This window comes from Hippopotamus amphibius, chromosome 4 (assembly GCF_030028045.1).
Source record: "Hippopotamus amphibius kiboko isolate mHipAmp2 chromosome 4, mHipAmp2.hap2, whole genome shotgun sequence".
NCBI classification, from domain to species: Eukaryota; Metazoa; Chordata; class Mammalia; order Artiodactyla; family Hippopotamidae; genus Hippopotamus; species Hippopotamus amphibius.
Window position 1 is genome coordinate 153,531,591 of NC_080189.1, and position 22,212 is coordinate 153,553,802.

Sequence of the window (22,212 nt, forward strand, 5' to 3'; positions counted from 1 at the left end):
CTGTGGTATATCACTTCAACTTTTTTCTAACACCCACAATTTTTTTTTTTTTTTTGCCTCTCCTTCCTTCCACTACAGTCACTCTAAGAATCCACAAACTTGGATCAATCTTCCCTTTTTTGCCCTTCACTTTTATTCCCAGGACACCGAGTACAACTAGAGAAGAGCATACAGCTGTTCAGCTTATCACTTCCAATTTACAAACCTCAGCAGGAGCTAAAGTTCCCCTTGACAATCCTTTCATATCCTGTGGATCAGCTTTTTCCATTTGTTACTGCAGTCTCCCCAGTCTTCACCATTCTCCTAAAGCCCCCTCCACCAACCACATCCCCTGTGTTTTGTAGCCAAATAAGCCTGATTTGAATGATGGCTCCAACATTTAATGGTTTCTCTTCCTCTAATCTTGCCTCCTTTTAAATCCCTTTTCTGTCTAACTCGAATCATGTCAGCATCTCCAATTAAAATTCTTCAATGCTTCCCATGACCCCAGGGTTAAATCCAAACCGCTCAAGTGAGCACAGGAGGCCCTCCATCCCAAGGACTGTTTTTCCCTCTGGCTTCATCTGCTTCCCATCCTGCACTTTGACCATACCAAGCTTTTTACTGCTTCCAGGATGGATATGAGATCTCCTTCCTAGGAGGTTCTCTTCTAACCACCACCATCTCTTTTCTCAGCTTGGGAAATTCCTTAGTCCTAAGACTCAGGCATCATGCTCTCTGTGAAGCCTTTCTCAGTGTCCCTAAGAAAGGTTGATTATTTACTTCTTTGTGCCCTTTTATACCATATAAATAGCTCTATGTTAACATTATTACACTGTAATTGCAATTAATTACTATATTAGATAATTCTTTGAGGTCACTTCTCTAAAAGATGGACAGGGCAAAGAGGAAGGACAAAATATTCTCCCATTTTTTTTAAGTATGAAATTTTGTTTTTTAGAGCACATTTAGGTTCACAGCAAAATTAAGCAGAAAGTACAGAGAGTTCCTGTATTTCTCTTCCTCCCCACCCCATCCTCATGCACACACAACCTCCCCAGCTATTGACACCCTGCACCACAGTGGTACATTTATTACGATCAGTGAACCTACACTGACACATCATTATCACCCAAAGTCCGTAGTTTACATTAGGGTTCACTCGTGGTGCTATATATTCTGTGTGTCTTGACAAGTGTACAATTACATGTATCTACCATTGTAGTATTTTATAGTTTCACAGCCCTAAAAACCCTATGTGCTCTGCTTATTCGTTCCTCCCTCCCTGCTAATACTTGATCTTTTCCTGTCTCCCTAGTTTTGCCTTTTCCAGAATGTCATATTGTTGAAATCATACAGTATGTAACCTTTTCATATTGTCTTCTTTTACTCAGATAATATGCATTTAACTTTCCTCGATGTCTTTTCATGGCTGGATAGCTCATTTCTTTTTAGTGTGAAATAATATTCTGTTCTCTGGATATACCACCGTTTATCCATTCACCTACTGAAGGGTATCTTGGTTGCTTCCAAGTTTTGGCAATTATGAATAAAGCTGCTATAAACATTTGTGTGCAGTTTTTTGTATGAAAATAAACTTCCAGTTCACTTGGGTAGATACCAAGGAGTGTGATTGCTGGATTGTATGATAAGAATATATTTAGTTTTGTAAGAAACTGCCAAAATGTCTTCCAAAGTAGCTCTACCATTTTGCATTCCCACTGCAGTGAATAAGAGTCCCTGTTCTTCCACATTCTCAGCAGGATTTGGTGTGGCCAGTGTTTTGGATTTTTGGCCTTTCTAGTAGGTGTTTAGTGATATGTTGTTGTTTTAATTTGCAATTGTGTGATGACATATAATGTTGAACATTTTTTCATATGCTTACTTCTCATGTGTATATCTTCTTTGGTAATGTGCTCAATTCTTTGCCTAGTTTTTAATTGGGTTGTTCATGTTCTTATTGTTGACTTTAAGAATTTTTTGTATATTTTGGATAACAGGCCTTTATCAGGTGTGCTTTTTACAAATATTTTCTCCCAGTCTGTGACTTATTATCTCATTTCATTGACCGTTCCTTTGACCTTTTTTTTTTTTCTTTTCTAATTCTCTCCCTTAAACATTTACATGTAGAGCATACCATATAATACTACACCAAATAGTATACAGTTTTATCTCTTGAGTGACTACTACGTGCCAGAAAAATATTCAAAGGAAACAGAGGACTCCTAGTCCACAGCTCACTGCCCAATTTTGAATGAGTAGAAAAAATCATCAGAAGTGAAACACCCACCATTTGCAGTGTTCTTCCACCAAAATATATGTGTATGTTTACTCATGGAGCATCATTCTTATAAGCACTGAAGCTCATAGTAAATAGGTGCTTTCTTTAGCTAACTGATGTACTATACCAGAACTATAATGTCAGTACAACTAAATATATTGGTGAATAAAGTATTCTGCATTTCAGGAAAATACCATAAAAATCTAATTAGCTTCAGGCTTCCTAGGTGGCATAGTGGTTGAGAATCCGCCTGCCAATGCAGGAGACACGGGTTCTATTCCTGCTCCAGGAAGATTCCACATGCCACGGAGCAACTAAGCCTGTGCGCCACAACTACTAAGCCTGCGCTTTAGAGCCCGTGAGCCACAACTGTTGACGCCATGTGCTGCAACTACTGAAGCCCACGTGCCTAGAGCCCGTGCTTTGCAACAAGAGAAGCCACAGCAATGAGGAGCCCGCACACCACAACGAAGAGTAGCCCCCACTCACCGCAACTAAAAAGAAAGCCCACGCACAGCAAAAAAGACCCAACACAGCCAATAAAATAAATAAACAAACAAACAAACAAATAAACAAATAAATAAAATCTAATTAGCTCCATTCTCTTGCTGCAAAAGGAACAGCTGTTTGTGAGGCTGTGAAAAAATTTCACCTCAATTTGATGCAATTGATTCTTGTTTCTTAAGTTAACATAAATATCTTCATTTAAAACAAACAACCCCATTTTGTAGATGAACAAACAGGTATGAGAAAGCAAAATAACTTGCCAATACAGCACACCAGTTGACAGTAAAACTGGGAGTAGAACCTAAGTGCCAAGTATCTTCCCAGTCCAGTATTTGCTCCACGGTACTGCCATGAGCCAGTCAGTGCCATTGCTGGGGAAAACCTTAAACACTTAGCAAATGACACAGCAGCATGAATAACTCTTGTGGTTTAGTTCTGGAGAACAGACATAACACACATACACACAGAGAGAGGTTGAAAGAGAGATTTTTGTCCTCAGGTAAGCACAGAATAATTTAGGCACAATGGCAAGTTATCCCCCAGTAGATATGAAATAGGGTATAAATGTACGAACTATCATGTGAAAGAGTTGAGTGTGATTTAATCAAGGAAAAACATCCTAGAACTGAATTTTATCCTGGATGCCAGAGGAAAAGCATAGATTGTCAGGATGAATAATTAGAATATTTTAAAACAAAATAACCAGGATGGATTGGAGATAAACTCACTTCAATCAAAATTTCCAGGATATTCAAGTTTTAATTGTATCATTTAATCTAAGCAATGTTTGTTTTAGTTGAGTAAAAGATTTCTAGACCATTTTAAGGTAGAATAACTTCAGTGATTATTGTGCTAATAGAAAATGTTAATTCTTATACACTGGAACGAGTCTTGTTTTCACTAATATTGAACTAATCTTTGATGGGCTATAGATCATAATTATGTACTGTATAAACTTGTTCAAGGAATACCTCTTAGGCATCTGCTACCAACACATTATCACTTTAACTGATCAGATTTCAGGATGAATTTAATGACATAGATTAAAAAAAAAAAAAAAACAGTGGCTCCAGGTTGAAGGTTGATTGGTTATTCTGTATAGTGTGTGAGCAGAAATTGGCTGTGTTACAAAGATATGAAAGATGCCATTCCATAACAAAGACTCATTCAGAGGAGTTCTTTTAGTACCAAGTGATGTGGCCAAATCAAAGTGGTATAAATTTTAGTAGAGACTACTTATATTTGCTTTAATGAGATTGTGTATCAGCACTGGGAATAATTAAGAGAAAAGAAAGTAATTATCCCTTTTATATTAAAGATAAGTATATGAATGGGTAGCTGAATAGTGCCTCAGTAAATCTTTACTGGGTGGGTGGATGGACGGACGGATGGATGGATGGATGGATGACATACAGATAAATGGATATTGAGCTTGTTTGTTTGTTTAGGTCTACCTCCTTTATTTTCAGTGTTAAATTATCTGCTTTGATTTCTCAATTCATAGGTCAGAGGTAAAATTAGACTTCAAAAATAGACTTTATATTTTTCATCTGCCCTTTCCCTACTACAAATACCAACTTCTTAGCCTTCTTTTCTCTTTTCACCAGAGCAACCCAACCTCTGGACTTCCTGTATTAAGAACATAAGGTGGCAGTGGTGGAGACAGCAGAATGCCAAGATATTTCCGTGTTCACTGCACTCTTTGCACAACCACCACCACCGTGTAGTTTTAAGAGATGATCAGGTGATCGTTTGTTTTCTTTTCCTCTTTTTTTCTGTAGTTATCGTGTGATGTAAAACTGGATCCTCGCCCAGAATACCATCGGTGTATACTAACTTGGCATCACCAAGAACCACTACCTTGGGCACAGAGTACAGGTTAGTCATTCACACCTGCAGGTATCTTTATGCACCCATTCTTGTTAAAACACAAATTTATATATAGCCTCCTTCCTTAGTATACCTAATTTTGTAATTATTGTACATTTTCCCTTTTGAAAGATTAGATGTTAAATTATTCCTAAACAGTGTAGCATAACAAGACAAGAGTAAAAAAAATTAATAAGGTTTTAGTTATTCCATGGAGCCATATTTTTGAGATAAATATTTGAAATACAAATCTAGAATTACAGAAGATTTTTATCTGTTTGTTCAACCAGTAAGTTCTGAGCATAACTTTGATTATAGGGAAAGGAGGGGACTGTGGCTATGCCACCCTGAAATGTGAGATTAAATTACAGTGCGATTCTCTGTAGCCTTTACTATACCCTAGATATTGGTAAGTTTTAAGGATGGAGAAATCAACGTTGATAATTCAGAGTTCTGTAGTTACCTGCTGTAGACTTTAAACTTTTATCCCCAACTTTTCTAGTCATATTTTACCTGACTTTTGATGTGATTCCAGAAAAAATTTAAACAAAGGTCCTATCAAGTGCAAACATCAGCTAACAGTGAGTAAGTACATGGCCTTTGCCATCAGAAACCTGCATTCAAATTGGCCACCAACTAATTAGTAGGACCCTAGGCAAGTTATCTAACCCCTTTGGAGTCACTGAGAATTAAATAAGTTAGCTGAGTAAAATGCCTATCACCTTGTCTGGTACTTAGTAAATACTAAAGAAATGGTGGCCACTGCTGTTGTTATCATTATTATTTTAATAGGTTTTTAAAAGCCTCTCTTTTCAGACACACAAAACATTTTAGCCTGAATTGAGAAATCCTGTGGCATTTTCCACAGTGCTGTAAAATTTTGGTTTTGTTCTTTTAAGCAATAATTTTTAATGTTTATTTTTAAAGTTCAGTGAGAAGGTAGTAGGTTACAGTAGCAAGGTCACCTGAAAAAGGTACCTGAAATCTGATCATCTCTCTTCCTCTTGAAGACCTGTGTTTCTGTTCATCAGTTTCTATTTTGAAAAGAACTACAAGGGCTCCGCGCACATACACCGCGCTGCTGCTGCTGCTGTAACGATAGTGTTTCCTCGCAGGTAATCAGATGAGCAGCCGTCTGATGAGCATGCGCAGCGCCAACGGGTTACTGATGCTTCCTCCAAAGACAGAGCAGTACGTAGAGCTCCACAAGGGCGAGGTGGTGGACGTCATGGTCATCGGACGGCTATGATGGTCACCAGCAGGAGAAAGCTTTGATGCATGTCCACATATCATTGACTGTATCCTGTAATATGCAACGGCACAGCTAGTTTTTCTGATTTGGATAAAAGTTGATCTGTATAGTCAACACCTTGAACTATATTTCAAAAGAATTTAAATACCTTTTAAAGAAAAAAACACCTAAAAATAAATCTTAACAGACAGCTCTATTCTAATTCTATCAAAGCAAATTTTTCCTTTCTTGCAAATTGCTTTGTGTGTTCAATGCTAGGTCTGATAGCGATAGCTTTTAGTAGACAGCAGTAGGTGCCTGCAGAACTTGTGTTTTTCTCATCTTTAAAATACAACTACTTATGCTCTTAAATCAAGACTGTCTGCTTATTTATACTAGCGTAGGCGACACTTGGATTTCCCTTCTTAGTATGCTTCATAACTGCTTTACAGAGAGCTTTTGCTTGTTCTTTATCATGTATCTCGTGTTTATGTGCACAGTGCCAAACAAAGAGTGACTGGATGGTGGCCCTGCCCTGCCTCAAGGAGAATCATCCCCACAGAGTGTCCGGGGAGGGGGTCTCTCATCCCAGTAGCCTCATGGCACAGTACTCTTGGGCAGTAACTGGATACCTTTTATTTGAACAAACAAACTGGGGGGGAAAAATGCTTCCTTAAGTGCTGACAGCCTTTTTAACCAATACATTTAAAATTGTACAGAACAAAAAATAAAATCAAAGACTGATCTTGTACAGATATTAGTGTTACCAGCATTCATGTGGAAATCAAGAGCAAAGAAAAAACAATGTTAAACAACTCTGTACCATAACATTTTCTGTAATGATACTGAAACTTAATGAATAAAAAAGAAAATCCTTGATCATTATTTAAATCCATTGTGTTGGCCTTGTTATTAAAAAAAGAGAAGATTGTCATGCCATTCAGATGGAGTTCTGCCTATATAAAAGGAATAGTTTTGAGTGGTATAAAGGAGATTTTTTTTAAAAATATAGATTAGTCTGTATTTTACTGTAGCATTGTGCAAATATAGATATGAAAGTAGGAGAGAACCTATAGTCGGTCTGGTCTTTCCAGTCATAGCTGGAGAATAGCAAACCAATTTAGAGGAAAGATAGTTGATAATTTAGAAAAACAACTAAATTTTTACCTCAGATGTCATAAAAACAAATTTCAAACATCTATAGTTCTTTGGAATAGAGGAGAAAAATAAGTAATGAACCAGAAAATTACAGATGAGTACCTGGACATTTTTTTTATCATGTTTGGAAGTCAGAAAAGGGAAAAATCTGTACTGACCATAGAAAATACAACAATTGAAATATATGCTCTCCACAATGGCTTCTTTAATAAAAACTTAGGGGCACTTTTCAAGCAGTGGTAACAGGGGATATTAAATATGCTGCAGAGTATACTTAGTAAAGCAAACAATAAAAATTAGCATACTAGTAAACAGGGTGCCAAATGATGAATGAAGCCAAGTTGTAAACAATACATATTTGATACTGACACTTGGTATTTCCCAAGTCGAAAATAAAATGTTCTATACTTTACATTTATTTTATATTTTCAATTAAAGAAGATAAGGTTAATTAACAGAGGTCAAATGAAAGCTCATGCACAGAGTGCTTTATCTAGTTTCATCCAAGAAATATTTATTAAGCATGTACTGTGTGCATGCTTAGTAAGCATGCTATACTGTTTACAAGGATGAATAGGGATAATAGTTGACATTGCACTCCATCAAGGAAGATTAAAAAGAAGTGCAAGTAAGCATAATACATGATATGTTTGATATTTGATAATACACGGTAGAATGTGTAGAATGTGATAAATGCTATCATTCAGATTTAAAGAGTTGGAGGAGTTCAAGTGAGAACCTTCTGCAAGGTAAGACTTCAAGGGGTAAGAAATTTTAGTGGGTCTTGAAGGAAAGGTAGAATTTTAAAGGTGATAATGCAGGAGGAAGGGTATTCGAGAAACAGAGAATTATGTGCCATTAATAACAATTGTTATTTTTATTATAGACTGTAAGATCCACAAGGACAGTGGTTTTTGTTTTGTTTACTGATGTTATCCCCAAATTCTTAGAGGTCCTGGCAGATGTGCATATGTGTGGGCGTAAGTAAATATTTGTTTCATGAAACACATAACATAGAGCGTACTATGTGCCAGGCACTTTTCTAAGTACTTTTCATATGTTTAATTTTTACAACAACCCTGTAAGTGTTATTATTTCTATTATAGATGAGGAAACTGAGGCACAGAGAGGTTAAGAAACTAACCTGTAATAAAAGGAGGAGCCAGGATTCAAACTTAACAATCTGGCTTCAGATTCCATATTCCCAAACACTAAGTCATAGAAACAGAAAATTGATATGTTTGTAAGACCAAAAAAGTACATGTTTGAGGCCCAGACTATGAAGTTCTTGAATACCAGGGTAATGAATCTAGATTTATTCTAGAGATGATTAAACCATTAGAGATTCTTGATCAGGGAAGTAATTAGGATCATTTGGAGGAGGGGGGGAACGCTCAGGCAGCATTGAATAGAGTAGATTGGATTGAGGAAAACTGAAGAGAGACACCAATTAAGAAGTGATCATGGGACTTCCTAGGTGGAGCAGTGGTTGAGAATCCGCCTGCCAATGCAGGGGACACATGTTCCATCCCTGGTCCGGGAAGATCCCACATGCCACAGAGCAACTAAGCCCGTGCGCCACAACTATTGAGCCTGTGTGCTGCAACTATTGAAGCCCACTGCAATAAGGAACCTGCGCACCACAATGAAGAGTAGCCCCTGCTCGCAGCAACTAGAGAAAGCCCGTGTGCAGCAATGAAGACCCAATGCAGCCAATAAATAAATAAAATAAATAAATAAAAATTTTTTTTTAAAGTGATTGTGATTGTGCACATGAGGAGTGATGACAACCTCAACCATAGCATTGGAGGTAATGATGATGGGAAAGTCATGACATCTGAGCATGCCTCTGGACATCAAAAATGGAAAGAATTCTATGACTGATTACAAGTTTTGAAAAGGAAGTTGGACGAATAAGAGATGAGAACATGTTCAACAGTTAACAAAAAATGTCAGAAAAGTGGACTTTGTGGAGGAGCTGGCAAGTTTGGACATGTTGTGTTTGAGATGTCAGAGGAGCCCTCAGGTAACCACATCCTATTGGCATTTGAAAGTATAGGTTAGGAGTTCACAAAAGAGATACTGTCCGAATATAATCTTGGGGGTCATTCACATGAAGGAGGTATTTGAAATGTAAGAGTAGATAGGAAAGATTATCAAGGAAGAGCTTGCCAAGAAAAGAGGACGGCCTTGACGAGCACTGTATTTTGGAGTGTTGGAGGAAAAAGCCATGAATGTGGTGAAAGGAAGAGCAGTTTGTAGAAGAGAAAAAACAGGGTACTGCAGTGTCCCAAAACCAGGGAGGAGAGTTTCAAGAAGGAAGGATAATCAACTGTCAAAAAGAATTGTTAAGAAGGATGAGGGCTCAAAAGAATGTATTGATCAGGCCATCATTTGTGAGCTGAAAGAGTGCAGTGTCAATAATGGGTTGAAGGCAAAAGCCACACAGCAAAACAGAAACCGTGACTATCAATTCTTTGAAACTTGGGCATGAGAAAAGAAAGACAGACACAGGATGGTAGTTTGAACTGATAACAGGATGAAGAAAAGATTTTTGTGAGTTTTGAGAAAGTAAAAACAATAGTAGTGGGAATATTAAAAATTTGAGAGTAAGGTTCCAGATGGGGAAAGGAGAAGAGGAAGGAAGGGCTGGATTAAAGGACCCGGATGGCCCAATTAGGCTGGAGAAGAAAAGGAACATTTTTCCTTCTGAGTTAGTAAAGGAAAAAACAATATGAACACATTTGAGGTAAATTCAAGGGAAATTTAAAAGTTAAGGGTCAATGAAATACTTCTACTTGGCACAGTAGAAGTCAATGTCATGTAATCTATTTGCATTATTTGACCAAAATTATTTTAAAATTATGCGTGTGTGACGTATTATGATTCTTTGACTTAGTAGTTGATATCTAAATAAAAGATTATAAGATGTTTTCAGATTCTTGCTTATAGCTGTGTGGAAGTTAAGCAGTTCCTTTGTTCCATGTTTGTTTTTTCTTATAATTATACAAGCAGTACATACTTATCCTCCAAAGTCTGCAGAAAGCCTACCACCCCCACTAAATTGACAGAGCTCCCTGCCTGGCACCCAGCCCCTTCTCTAGATCATAGTCAAAGAAATGCTTGACCCGCTTCTGTCAAGGACCTACCTTGCTGCCCAGGCCCTATACTCTGCTCTATCTCACTTCTGTTGTCACCTCTCCCTGCTTACGTGCTTTCCCATCAGCTTTATATATCCTTAAAATTCTCCTATGTCCTAAAAACAAAAATGAAAACCTCCTTTACCCCCGCCTACCCATAGCACCTACCTGGTCTTTCTTGTTCCCTTCAGAGCTTGACTTTCAGAAATAATTGTATATATTTACTTAAGTAGTTACTGTTTTTGATGCTCTTCATTCTTTGGTGTGGATCCACATTCCATCTGGTATCATTTTTCTATTGCCTGAAGGAGTTCCTTTAAGATTCTTGTTGTGTGGGTCTGCTGGTGACATTCTTTCAGCTTCTGCATGTCTGAAAAAGTATTTATTTTGCCTTTGTTTTTGAGAGATATTTTTGCTGAGTATAGAACTCTAGGTTTATAGTGTTTTCCTTTCATTACTTTAAAGATGCCTCTTTTCTTGCTTGCATTGTTTCCAGTGAGAAATCTGCTGTCATCCTTATCATTGTTCCTCTCTACATAGCATATATTTTTTCTCTGGCTGCTTTCAAGATTTTTTCTTTGTCATTGGTTTTGTTCAGTTTGATTATAATGTGTCTTGGTGTAGTTCATTGAGCTTGAGGTTTGTTGAGCTTCTTGGATCTATGGATTTATAATTTTCATCAAGCTTGTAAAGTTCTCAGTTATTATTCCTTCAAATACTTTTTCTGTTCCCCCCACTCTCTTCTGTCTTTCAGGTACTCCACTTATCTGTGCATGAGGGCACTTGAAATTGTCCCACAGCTCACAGATGCTCTTGATTTGGGGGGACTCATTTTCTCATTGTGTGTTTCATTTTGGATGGGCTCTGTTGCTATGCTGTAAGTTAACTACTCTTTTCTTCTGCTGTGTCTAATCTGCCCTTAATCCCATCCAGTGCAGTTCTCATCTTTGTTTTTATTTTATTGAAGCATAGTTGATTTACAATATTGCATTAGTTTCAGGTGTACATCATAGTGATTCATAGTGATTCACAGGTGTGGGGTTTTGCAGATTCATTATAGGTTATTACAAGATATTGAGTATAATTCCCTAAGCTATGCTAAATCCTTATAAATGGTTCCTTTTTAACCTGCTTTTTCAGTTCTGTGCTTTGGTTGTTTCAAATCATGAAACACAATGAAAAAACAAATATAAGCAGTAAATGCTATTAAGTGATGCTGCATATTACAGCAGGTAGATTCTTTGTATAGCTTTTTGTTTCTCTTAAGAACTTTTTTTGAGATACAGTTAACATAAAATAAACTGCATATATTTAAGAGTATACAATTTGGTATCCCAACCTCCCAATTCATTCTGTATGGCTTTTATTTTTTAAATTATTTGCTAACCAACCAAACTGTGTGGATCTAACCCATAACCAACTCTTGATCTTCATGAAACCCTAATAAGTCATTATCATTCCTAATTATAGAAAGTATGGATTTATGTAAGTACAGAATTCAAAGCGAATAAATTATGTATCTTGTTATCCCAATGATGATGGGTCTATGTTAAATAATGCCTTGTATTCTAACAGGCTTATAAGACATGTTGAGCTTAACTCTGTATAACAGTGTTACATTGTTATAGAGTTCATTAATAACTTGGCATAGAATCAATAGGTTAAAAAATTGCTCAATTCTGGCCATTTTGTATGGTCAGTTAGCTATATTTCTCCTGTAGTCTTTTATAATAACTCAATAATTTATTTAACAAGCATGTATTAAGTTCCTACAGTATGCGAGGCTCCATGCTAGGCTCTGGGGATACAGTGATGAATGAGACAAAGACTCATATCCAAGAGGAGACAAGACTATGAGAAAGCCAAAAAGAAGAAAATTTTTTTTTTGAAATACAGATTATGAAAAGTCTACAAGGAAACTCCTACGTTAGAGAGTAACTGGGCGGAGGCCTAAATCATATTCAGTTGTCATGTAAAATCCAGCCATTAAGAAAGGCAGAAATCGCACCAAGAGACTTTAGTGTAACAATAAGTTAAATCTGTGTTGGACATCTGGAAAAGCACAAAAAGAAACATTGAGATGTCACAGATAATAACTACAGGAAGCAGATACCACAACTAGGGCTGGGGAGGTGGGAGAAAGAGGTTAGAATTATCAGAATCTGGAAGCTCAGAGGTCAGACCCCTTGGAGCTAGGGCTCAACCCTCCAATGAAAGGGTGCTGCCCAGATGCTAATTCTGAGAATGGGGGTGGGGGAGCTGGAACCAGTTGCCATTGCCAGGGTGACAAAGAGACTCAAGAAGCAATCAGGAAGGAACACAAGTCCTTTCTTCCCTCCCTCTGCTTTCCAAGTTACCCCTAGTCTAATGCAGCCTATTGTTGAACCTAACAGGAAGCCAGCTGACAAAAAAAGCAATGTAGTCAGCTGAGGTCCAGCCCCAGCATCACCATGCAGAATGCAATGGTGGATCTAGAGCTGAGAGTCAATCACCTGTCCAGGAATTCAGGAAAGGGTTCTCTAAAGAGGTGACATTGAGGTCAGATCAGAAGAATGAAAATAAGCCCCACACGTTAAGAATTGAGAGACGACCACTTCAGACAGAGGAAAGGGCCTAAAGAATACAACATCAGGAAGGAGACAGAAGCATGATAAGGGGGAGGGGAGGGTTCTGGAGAGAACTGAAGCCAGGATGCCGTCAGATCATGCTCACACATGTATAGGCTCTTAGGTGTAACACACACACACACACACACCTCTTATGATATATGTCAGACAGCCTAAGAGCATGGGAAGGCACTGAAGGTTTAAGAAAAAAGCCTCTTATTTACTAAACACCTATTGAATATTGAATACAAGGCACCATGCTAGACAAAGGCTCCTACAAACAAGGAACTCATCCTCCCTGCCTCCTACACCTGTTCCTCTGGCTATATTTTGTTTCCTGGTTAGTGGCACCCCCATCTACCCAGTTTCCCAAACCAGAAACCTCTGAGTCATTTTTTCTTCTCACTTCCCACATCCAGTTAGTCACCAAGTTCTGTCAACTCTACTAACAGTTCCTAAATTAACCCTCTCTTTTCTAGTCCCTCAGCTACCATCTTAATCTGTACGCCTTCAGAACTGCCCTCCCCAAGTCCTTCCGTCACGCTGCTACCAAAGCAATCAATCCAGAGAATAAATCTCTCTGTGCTAAAACTCCCCATCAGAAAACTGCTGCAAAAGATGAAATCTAAGCCCCCAGTTAGGGTGTTTAAAGTCCTCTATGGCCCCTCCCTTGTCCACCTTCACTTTTCCCCCCTCCAACTTAACACCAGACCATTTGCAGTTACCCCTTCAAACCATGTCATTTTATGCCTCCATGCCTTTGCTCAGGCTGGCTGATCTTCCGAGATTAACCTTGAACATTAACTCCTGCAGGAACCCTTCCTTAAATCCCCAAATTGGACTAAGTGCCCCTTATCTGTGCTTCCACTTATCACTGCATCCCACTGAAATAATCTGCTTACATCACCCCTGCTCTACTTGATGGCAGAAACTGTTCACCTCTGTAGCCCCAGGAAATAGTAGGTACTCATTACTGTACTGACATTATATAGCACTCACCAGGGAGCCAGAGACAGAACCTGGCAGAAAAACTTCATATCTTGCTTAGGACATGCAGCAGAGAGGACCCCATGCAGGCATGAGCGAGTGGGCACATCTCATGAGGGACAAGGACAGAGGGCTAACTGGTCATGGACCTCACTTAAACAAAGTGCCTCAAACTCAGAACTATGGCATCATTTCCAAGTAAAGTTATACGTGTGGTTTAATACTCTGTGCATGTTAAAAAGCATTAATATTTTAAAGATAAATATTTAAAATACACCATGATTTTTATTTCCCTCTTTTGCTATTTCTTCATTTTTTAAGATACCAGTAGCCTCGAAAAAAAATGAAAGTGAGAAACAAAGAGTTTCAGCAAGGCGTCAGAATTGCTAACACCAACATGGAAGAGATGAGATCAGATTTATGCAAAAATGTTCCTGGCCCTGAGTCAGGAAGCACAGAAAATGGCAAGTGATCATGCAGCAAATATGCTGAATGAAGAAATGGGTGACAAGAAATCTAGCGAATGGTAATCACACAACCAGAGGAAGAGCCTGTCCATCCGAAAGAGGACATACAGGATAAAGGACGGGAAAGGGAGTGTCTGAGGCAAAAGTAACAGGAAACCCTTTCCTGCTCATGTAGAGGCTGCCCTCGTCTGCAGGCTGAGCCAGTTATACTCATCCTATGGGAGTGGATGCCATAGTCTCCCTGACCCCAACACCTGATCCCACATGGAAGTTACAGGTCTTAAGGAAATAGGAACCCTGTCATCTACTCAAAAACTCAAATGATATTTATACTGAGAGACTGAATATCCTCTGGGCCCTGTCCAAAGCGAGTGTTTGCGTCTAGACTACAGTGACCCAAGTGAAGTGAATTCACCAAGGTAATGCCCCCCAGGCCTGAGTGGTCAGTTAGTACCTCCTTGTGCCCTTCCATCCTCAAGAGCAGGTGACGGGGTGGCTAGACAGGTGGGTATCTGGCGCACTCGACCACAATACAAAGGTGAAGGACAGTCTGCCAGGGAAGCCACACAGAAAAGCAAAGAGAGAGAACCTAATCACCTACCTTCAAGAGAGAGGAGAGCTGCAGAGACAGAATACCATGTGTTTCTTTACTTTCATTCATTCATCCAACAAACAATTACTGAGTGCCTACTATAGCACGTATCAGAATATATTAGAAGCTGGAGGTATGAAGATAAAGAGGCCTCTGCCCTCTAAGAATGTTACCTTTTTTAAAAATTTATTTATTTATTTATTTATTGGCTGCGTTGGGTCTTCATTGCTGCACATGGGCTTTCTCTAGTTGCGGCGAGCAGGGGCTACTCTTCATTGTGGTGCGCGGCCTCCTCATTGCAGTGGCTTCTCTTGTTGCGGAGCATGGGCTCCAGGAGTGCAGGCTTCAGTAGTTGTGGCACATGGGCTTAGTTGCTCCACAGCATATGGTATCTTCCTGGGGCAGGGATCGAACCCATATCCCCTGCATTGGCAGGCAGATTCTTAACCACTGAGCCACCTAGGAAGTCCCAATGCTAGCTTCTTTTGAAGTTTTTCTCCATAGAAGCACAAAGTGGCTTAAATATGTTCAAGTCTCTGAAAATTGGGATGTAGGTAGATTGAATGATAAATTATCACTTGGATGATAAATGATAGTGTTTCCAATTTTCTCAGTATGATGTCTTTTCCATGGTGCTCCTATGACTAAATTGGCTTTTCTCTCCAGGGAAGCCTCTGAAAACGTCACAGGCGGCAACCAGAGCTACCACTTGTGAGCTGTGCGGGCTCCACAGGAATGCCAGCAACGCCCAACCCCAGGGGCTGACCTTCAGGGCTGCTGCTTCCCAGCGCTCTTCTCTTACTTTAGAGACTATGTCAGCACATTATGATGCAGGAGCCTTAGAACAACACCCAGGGCAGCCTGGCCTCCCGCACTTCTTTTACAAAGTGGTTAGTTGCCTGCCGGGTAGACTGAAAACACCTCTGCCAAAGAAATGTGAAAAGGGTTGGAAACGTGCCATTTGGAGACTATTCTCCTAGTAGACATCCAGGAGATCTCCAGAGATCTGTTTCATCCTCATCTCTGTGTAAGTGACTGTCTGCTTACCGCAATTTTGGTGTGAACCTGGGGGAGAAGGAAAGGATAGTTCAATGGATTCTCATAATTTGAGGGCAAAATGTCTATTCTCTTTCCATTTTCCTCTTTTCCTTATAGTTTCATTTCCTTCTAGTTTCAACCAGAGCAAGCAAGAAATCTCAGAGACTTAGCACCTGGTTACTGTATTTCTTTTTCTTAAAAATAGTTTCATTGAGAGTTTGTTTGAAAACGCATTTTCTGGATGATTTTTAAATTTTGACTTTTCAGACTGTTACCCCAATTTTCTCCCATAAGTGACTGAATTGAATGAATTTATAGAAAGATGGTCATTTTAAATTATTCAAATGGGAGAGAAGATCTAGAACACAGGGCTTTTCTGTCCAAAGCTGGAAGGTTAGCTGGGGCCCTATTGTCAGAAGAGAGGGAGGCCATAACAAATCTTCTCTAAGGTTCAACCAGAACTGCATCTAGGATTGTGTTGCTGTGTTAAGAACCTTAGAAAAAAAAATCTAAGTAAATGCTATGCTTCAGAGTGCTACAAAGAACTAACTTCCAAGCGCCAAGTATCACAAAGACCAGCTCTAATAAGTGACAGGTAAACCCCATCATTCAAGAACTTTCACGTAATTACAGAAGTAACACACACACAAGAAAAAGACAAGAGAATCTACATGGTCGGTATAGGGTGTTCACTATAGAATTCTCTTAGCTTTGTTATAGCTTTGAAAATGTTTTATATAAAATATCAGTGAGGGGAAGACTACGTGGTAAATAGCCAACACTTAGAACATTTTGGGGGTATTTATAGACACCCTCTCTGATTTCAGTAGTCAGGAAAGCCAAAGAAAACACTTCCACGCTAGCTCCTGGACTCCCACTCTCTCCCCTTCCCAATTTCCATTAAAACTCAAGCTGTCAAAGGTCCAAAAATTTCCCAATAACCAATAACCAATAACCACATCATTACCACCATCACAGGGTGAAGAGACCTCATAGCTACACTATCTTTAGCACTAATGGGGCCTTGGTCATTCTTGAAACATGACCCACACGGGTGGGGATCATGAAAGTCTGGGGCAAAACTGAAGTAGTTCCATCCCTGAAATGTTACAAGTCATTGCTTCTCTGTGCTTGATTTCCCCATTAAACCACTGGCATTGGTTTCTGGTCTGTAATCAGATTTAATATGGAATCTGTTTTCTTTTACTAAAAGTAGTCAACAATACTTTTTCAGATGAAAATTTATACTGTAATTCTGCAGAAAAGTACAACCCGATGTAACTATCTGCTGAATTAATCTCCATTCAATTGGAACCAAAAAGAGAAAAGAAAATTGAGGGGGGGGGGGGAAAGCACTAATTAAAAGAAATAAAGGATACAAAGAATCTGCTAGTGATAGGATACATTAAGGTCCATTTCAGATAAAACTAGATTCTTTTATGTTGTCCTTGCTCAGCAACACACAAAAAACCTTCCTCTATAATATCACTCCATAATTGCTTGCTTCATTAGATGTATAAGACATTTAATGGACCCAGCGAAAGGTGTAAATTATTGGAAAAATATAAACATGATTGTGAAAACTAATGCACAATCCTGGTAGGACCCAGTATAAGGAAGGAGTCTGTGCATCTGTGAAATGAGGCTAGCTCTGTGTTCCCACCATGGCCTACAGCAACCCTACTTTGCTTCTCTGCTTTAATTCACGCATTAATTCAACACATATTTATTGTAATTCCATAATATCCACATTCATTGGCCCTTTAATATTATTAAGCTATTTTTAATACTAAAATTTACTTTTCATTTGAGTTCTATATTATAGGCCTCTACTGTACACGTAATGGTAGTAAAGCAAAATAGTATGAACTTTCATAAAGAATTTGCATAAATGTTTTACTTTTAAAATATAGAACCTACAAATGTTCAGCTTATTAACATGAATAATATTATAGCACATTTCCCTTGCAACATCTCTGCTCTGACTTCTCATCATAAAGGCCCTGTTCATATCATTCATTCTCTAACATGCAACAGATAAAAGAGAGACATAAATGCACTATTCATGCTTTTCATTTATCCTGACTAAAAATTTGTCCATGGTTAATGATGAGAATATTCTAAAGTAGGGTTGTGGTGATGGTTGCACAACCCTGTAAATACACTAAAAATCATTGAATTATACCCTTTAAATGAGTGAAGTTGATGGTATGTAAATTATATCTCAGAAAAACTATATTAAAAATGCATCTGTGGATAAAATTATTAGGAAAACAAAACTATCTGTAAAAGTCCAGCCCACACAAAATTATAGAGTTATTTTGAATCACCAAAATTAATAACTATTTCTGTATGCGTTTCTCATTGGCTAAGAGGGCTGGGGGCTGTGAGGTGGCTGTCAGGCTGCTATTCTGTAATCTCCCCACAAGAAAGCAGCGCAGAGCACAGGGGTCTCATCCGAGGGAGAACCTTGAATCATCTACTGCACTTTAAGAGAAAACTATTTCCTGAACATCGGTTGAACCACTGGGTGCAATTTGTTTTGGCACATCTTATAAGAGATTGTGATGTTCCAAATAGGTCCACACCATGATTGGTAACTGCTGTTTTTTAAAATATTTAATGTCATGGGGAAATATTAGTATATATTATATTATATATATAAAACAATTTGTGAAACTGGAAAACTATAAGCTATATATGGATATATGGAGATATGTATATATATCAAAACTTTAATACTATCTCCGGGTATTAAGAGTAGACCTAGCAAATAATTAACAACTGATCCTGCTTTTGGACCACTGACAAAATGTGTGGTGGGGTGTGTGTGTGTGTGTGTGTGCAGTCACACAGGTGGTTTCACAAAACAGTTCATATGCCTTAAGAACAGTGCTGTCTCAATTAATGAACCAGGACAACTGAAGAGGTTAGGAATGGGGGTTTTGGTATACAGAGTGATAATCTCAAATCACAGTTACAACAAAGCTAGTTAAAATTCAGCACACATTTACCATCCATACACATATATCAAAAGTATCAAAGTCTTTCCAGAACAAATATTTAGCAACAAACAATAAAAACCATCACAGCAGAGAAGATCAAAGATTTGGTTACATTTTCTGTTCCTTAGCTGCCCCCCTCCTTTGTTCCAGGGTTCAAAGGGGATAAGACGGGCAGGTCTGGTCTTGGCTGCCAGTCCCCTGGAGCCCTTCCTGCTTCTCATTCTCTCCTCCCTCTCTGTGGCCCTGGATCTGCAGCTACATCTGCTCCCCTGTGAGATCATCTGCTCTCTGGAGGAGCTGTTCTCACATCCAGGGATTCTGGAAGCCACAGGAATGACTGCGCTGGGAGAGGGCCACAGGGCATGTACAGAGTAGCGTGTGTTTGTGAACAGTAGACATACCCTCAATACGTGGATGTTATCACTTTGTTGAAGTGATTTTTTTCTTCCGAAAATGTGTACTCTGTCACCGACTTCTAGATGAGCAAGAGTTGACTACTGCATCTTATCAGATCTGAAGTCCAGCAGTTATAAGATACATCATTATAGTGTGGACCCCTGAGAAAGAAACAATGAAGCTAATTATATAACTCAAAGCTTTCTTACTACTTGGGATGTTTCCATGCAATATTTATCTGCCACTCTCTGTGCCCTCATCCTCCATGCATTTCTTAGAGGAGTGCTCCACTCTGGTCTCTGGGACCTTCTTCCAAGCCTCTGAGGTGCATTCTGCAAATGTTATACTGAAATTCTCTTAATCTTACCAGAAGGTGTCAACAAAAGATTTTCAGGTACCCAATAGGAACACATTTTAAGTGGCAATTAAATGCAACCCATGCAGTACAACCAATGTACATAATATGAACACCCATGATTAAGTCCCTGCATGTGCAGCAAATGACAACCACCATGCGACCGTTCTCCCAGTGGAGAGTGCTCACGAGGTACACTCCACTTCTTCTCAGTTTTTAAGCTGAGGAAAAATACATCCCTTAGAATGAATGAAACTTGGGAAATATGAAACTAACAGTGATCAAGAAGGAATCCAGCTGAGCAAACACTGGCAAGATTATACTTTTGGCCACAGGGTCAGGTGTGGTGGACCAATGCAAGCAGCATTCAGGTGCTCACTGTGCGATAGCCATGATATTCAGTGTTTTTTATGCATCGGTCATCCGATGGTCCCAACACTGAGTTAAGTTGGGTGGTTTTATCCTCATTTTACAGACGAGGAAATTGAGCTCAGAGATGTTAAGTAACATCTCTTGGCATCTTGACCATGCCAAGGTCACAAAGTAGCAGGTGACAGCCCAAGTGTGAACCCAGATGTGTCTGACTCCAGAATCCTTTATATACCCACCACACCAGTTTCTATACTGGCCTTACAGCACTTGAGTTCTGAGAGCAATTATAGTTGTAGTTCACCTGGTCCCCGATATTCCTGAAGGGGTTACATCAGAATTTTATGGAGAGGAAAAAGAATTGTCTAGAGTGCCTGCAACCACAATATGGTGTGAGAACTACATACTAGTGACAAAATAGTGAGTATGAGCATATGTAAGTGTATATGTACACACAACTACCAGTTGGGAAGGTAGAGAGTTGAAGAGGGTACTCTGGCTCTTTATTGGAAGACAATCACCCAGGCTTCTTAGGACCTTCCATTGCACAAGGGATGAGTCTATATTACTAGCTTTGTCACATTATCAAATATCCTCATTGACTATAGGAGCCCAGGATTTCACTTGTTTGGCAGTTTCAGGACAGCTATGAACTATGGACTCATGCTGTCTGGTTCCACTCACCAAAAACCATGATTGGGACCACCGACTGCAGCTCAGCTCAGATAGAGACAGCAACTCTCTGACCACTAGTGTAGTTAGAGGAACTCTTTTTTTTTTTTTTTTTTTTAATTTAGGTATGGGCAAGTGCCTTTATTATTTATTCATTTATTTATTTATTTATATTTATTTATTTTTGGCCGCTCTGCACAGCATAAGGAACCCTAGTTCCCCAAGCAGGGATCGAACCCATGCCCCCTCAGTGGAAGCGTGGATTCATAACCACTGGACCACCCGGAAAGTCCCTAGAGGAACTTTTTTTAAGGCTTCATGAGGTAAATGAAAATAAGGATTAGTATTGAAATTTTCTTCCTTTCTACACTTTATTTTCCATTTCTTGTTTCCTTCACAAAAGATTTCATCATGAAAAGAAGGAAGTCCAAACTGAAATGAGTTAAAACTTTGTCTCCAAGAGGATTGTGCCTTGGCCCAGAGTTGAGGTAAGAGGTGATGGTGCATATGGGGAGGGGGGTGGGAGGAGAGGGGGGAGGACCACGTGGAGCTACATTGTCACATGCGCTCCCTCCCTCAGTCTCTCTCTCCCTTTCTCTCTCTCTTCTCTTTCTACCTACTTCACTTTCCAGGCTTTCTGTTTCTCTTTCCCTCTTCTGGGAAAGATGCTGTACCAAAGACATTGCTTACAGGGATCGGCTTTTCTAGACCTCAGGCAGACACGTGTGGACTTACAGGAGAGAGTCTGGGCCAAGGGACAAAAGTGTAAGAAGTCACAGCTGTTCTGGGAAATTAAGGGTGAATGGCAGCTGTGATATTGCTGGCAACCCTGAACCAAAAGGCTGCTGACCTTTGCTTTCCTTCCTCCACCCTACCTTGCTCTATTCTAAAACTACCCTTTTCTTATGATTTCTTGCCATATTCTAGGCGATCCCCATATATTTAAGCCCTAAAGAATCCAGTTGATGTTTTCAGGACTTGCTGTGTCCTCTGATTCTCTAAGGCAGCTTCATTGTTTCTCAACCACTCAGTGGTGATGAAACAAATGCCTTGTCCTGCTGGATAAGTCATGGAGGAGAGAAAACGTAGGTGACAATGGGCCATTATGTGCCTTTTTCTTACCATCCTATTGCTGTAAGGATTCTCTCATTGCTACTGCAAAGCTCTCTCCTTGGAATCCTGAAGTAGCTAAACACAGCCTTTTGCACTCATGGCCAGACACTCAGAACTCATCCACCTCCCCTCCTCCATCCTCTTGTCTATACCTTCTTTTCCTTCCTCTTTCCTTGTGTTATATAATATTATATTTAATATTTGATATCCCATTAAAAGTTTTAAACAATCACAAACTCACAGAAATATTGCTAGAGACTCTTTTTCTTTAAGATTTTGAAAGTAATTTGCCAACTTGGTACCCTATTATCCCCGTATACAATCAAGGACATTCTCCTACACAACCAAAATACAACCATCAAAATCAGGACAGGAGCACTGCCTATCACCACCATCTAATCCTGAGACCCCACTCAGCGTTTGCCAGTTGCCCCAGTAGTGGCCTGC

General features: G+C 39.2%; 1 protein-coding gene across 8 annotated transcripts in view; it reads left to right on the forward strand.

Annotated features, from left to right (window-relative positions):
- Positions 1 to 6,758, forward strand: part of GPHN (gephyrin) — a 596,826-nt gene extending 590,068 nt beyond the window's left edge. For all 8 annotated transcript variants that reach the window (XM_057732172.1, XM_057732168.1, XM_057732171.1 and 5 more), the window contains 2 exons: positions 4,549 to 4,645; positions 5,752 to 6,758. In XM_057732172.1, coding sequence (XP_057588155.1) covers positions 4,549 to 4,645; positions 5,752 to 5,885 — 231 coding nt within the window. In that variant the 3' untranslated portion in view covers positions 5,886 to 6,758. The remainder of the gene's footprint in view (positions 1 to 4,548; positions 4,646 to 5,751) is intronic.
- Positions 6,759 to 22,212: the final 15,454 nt, after the last annotated feature.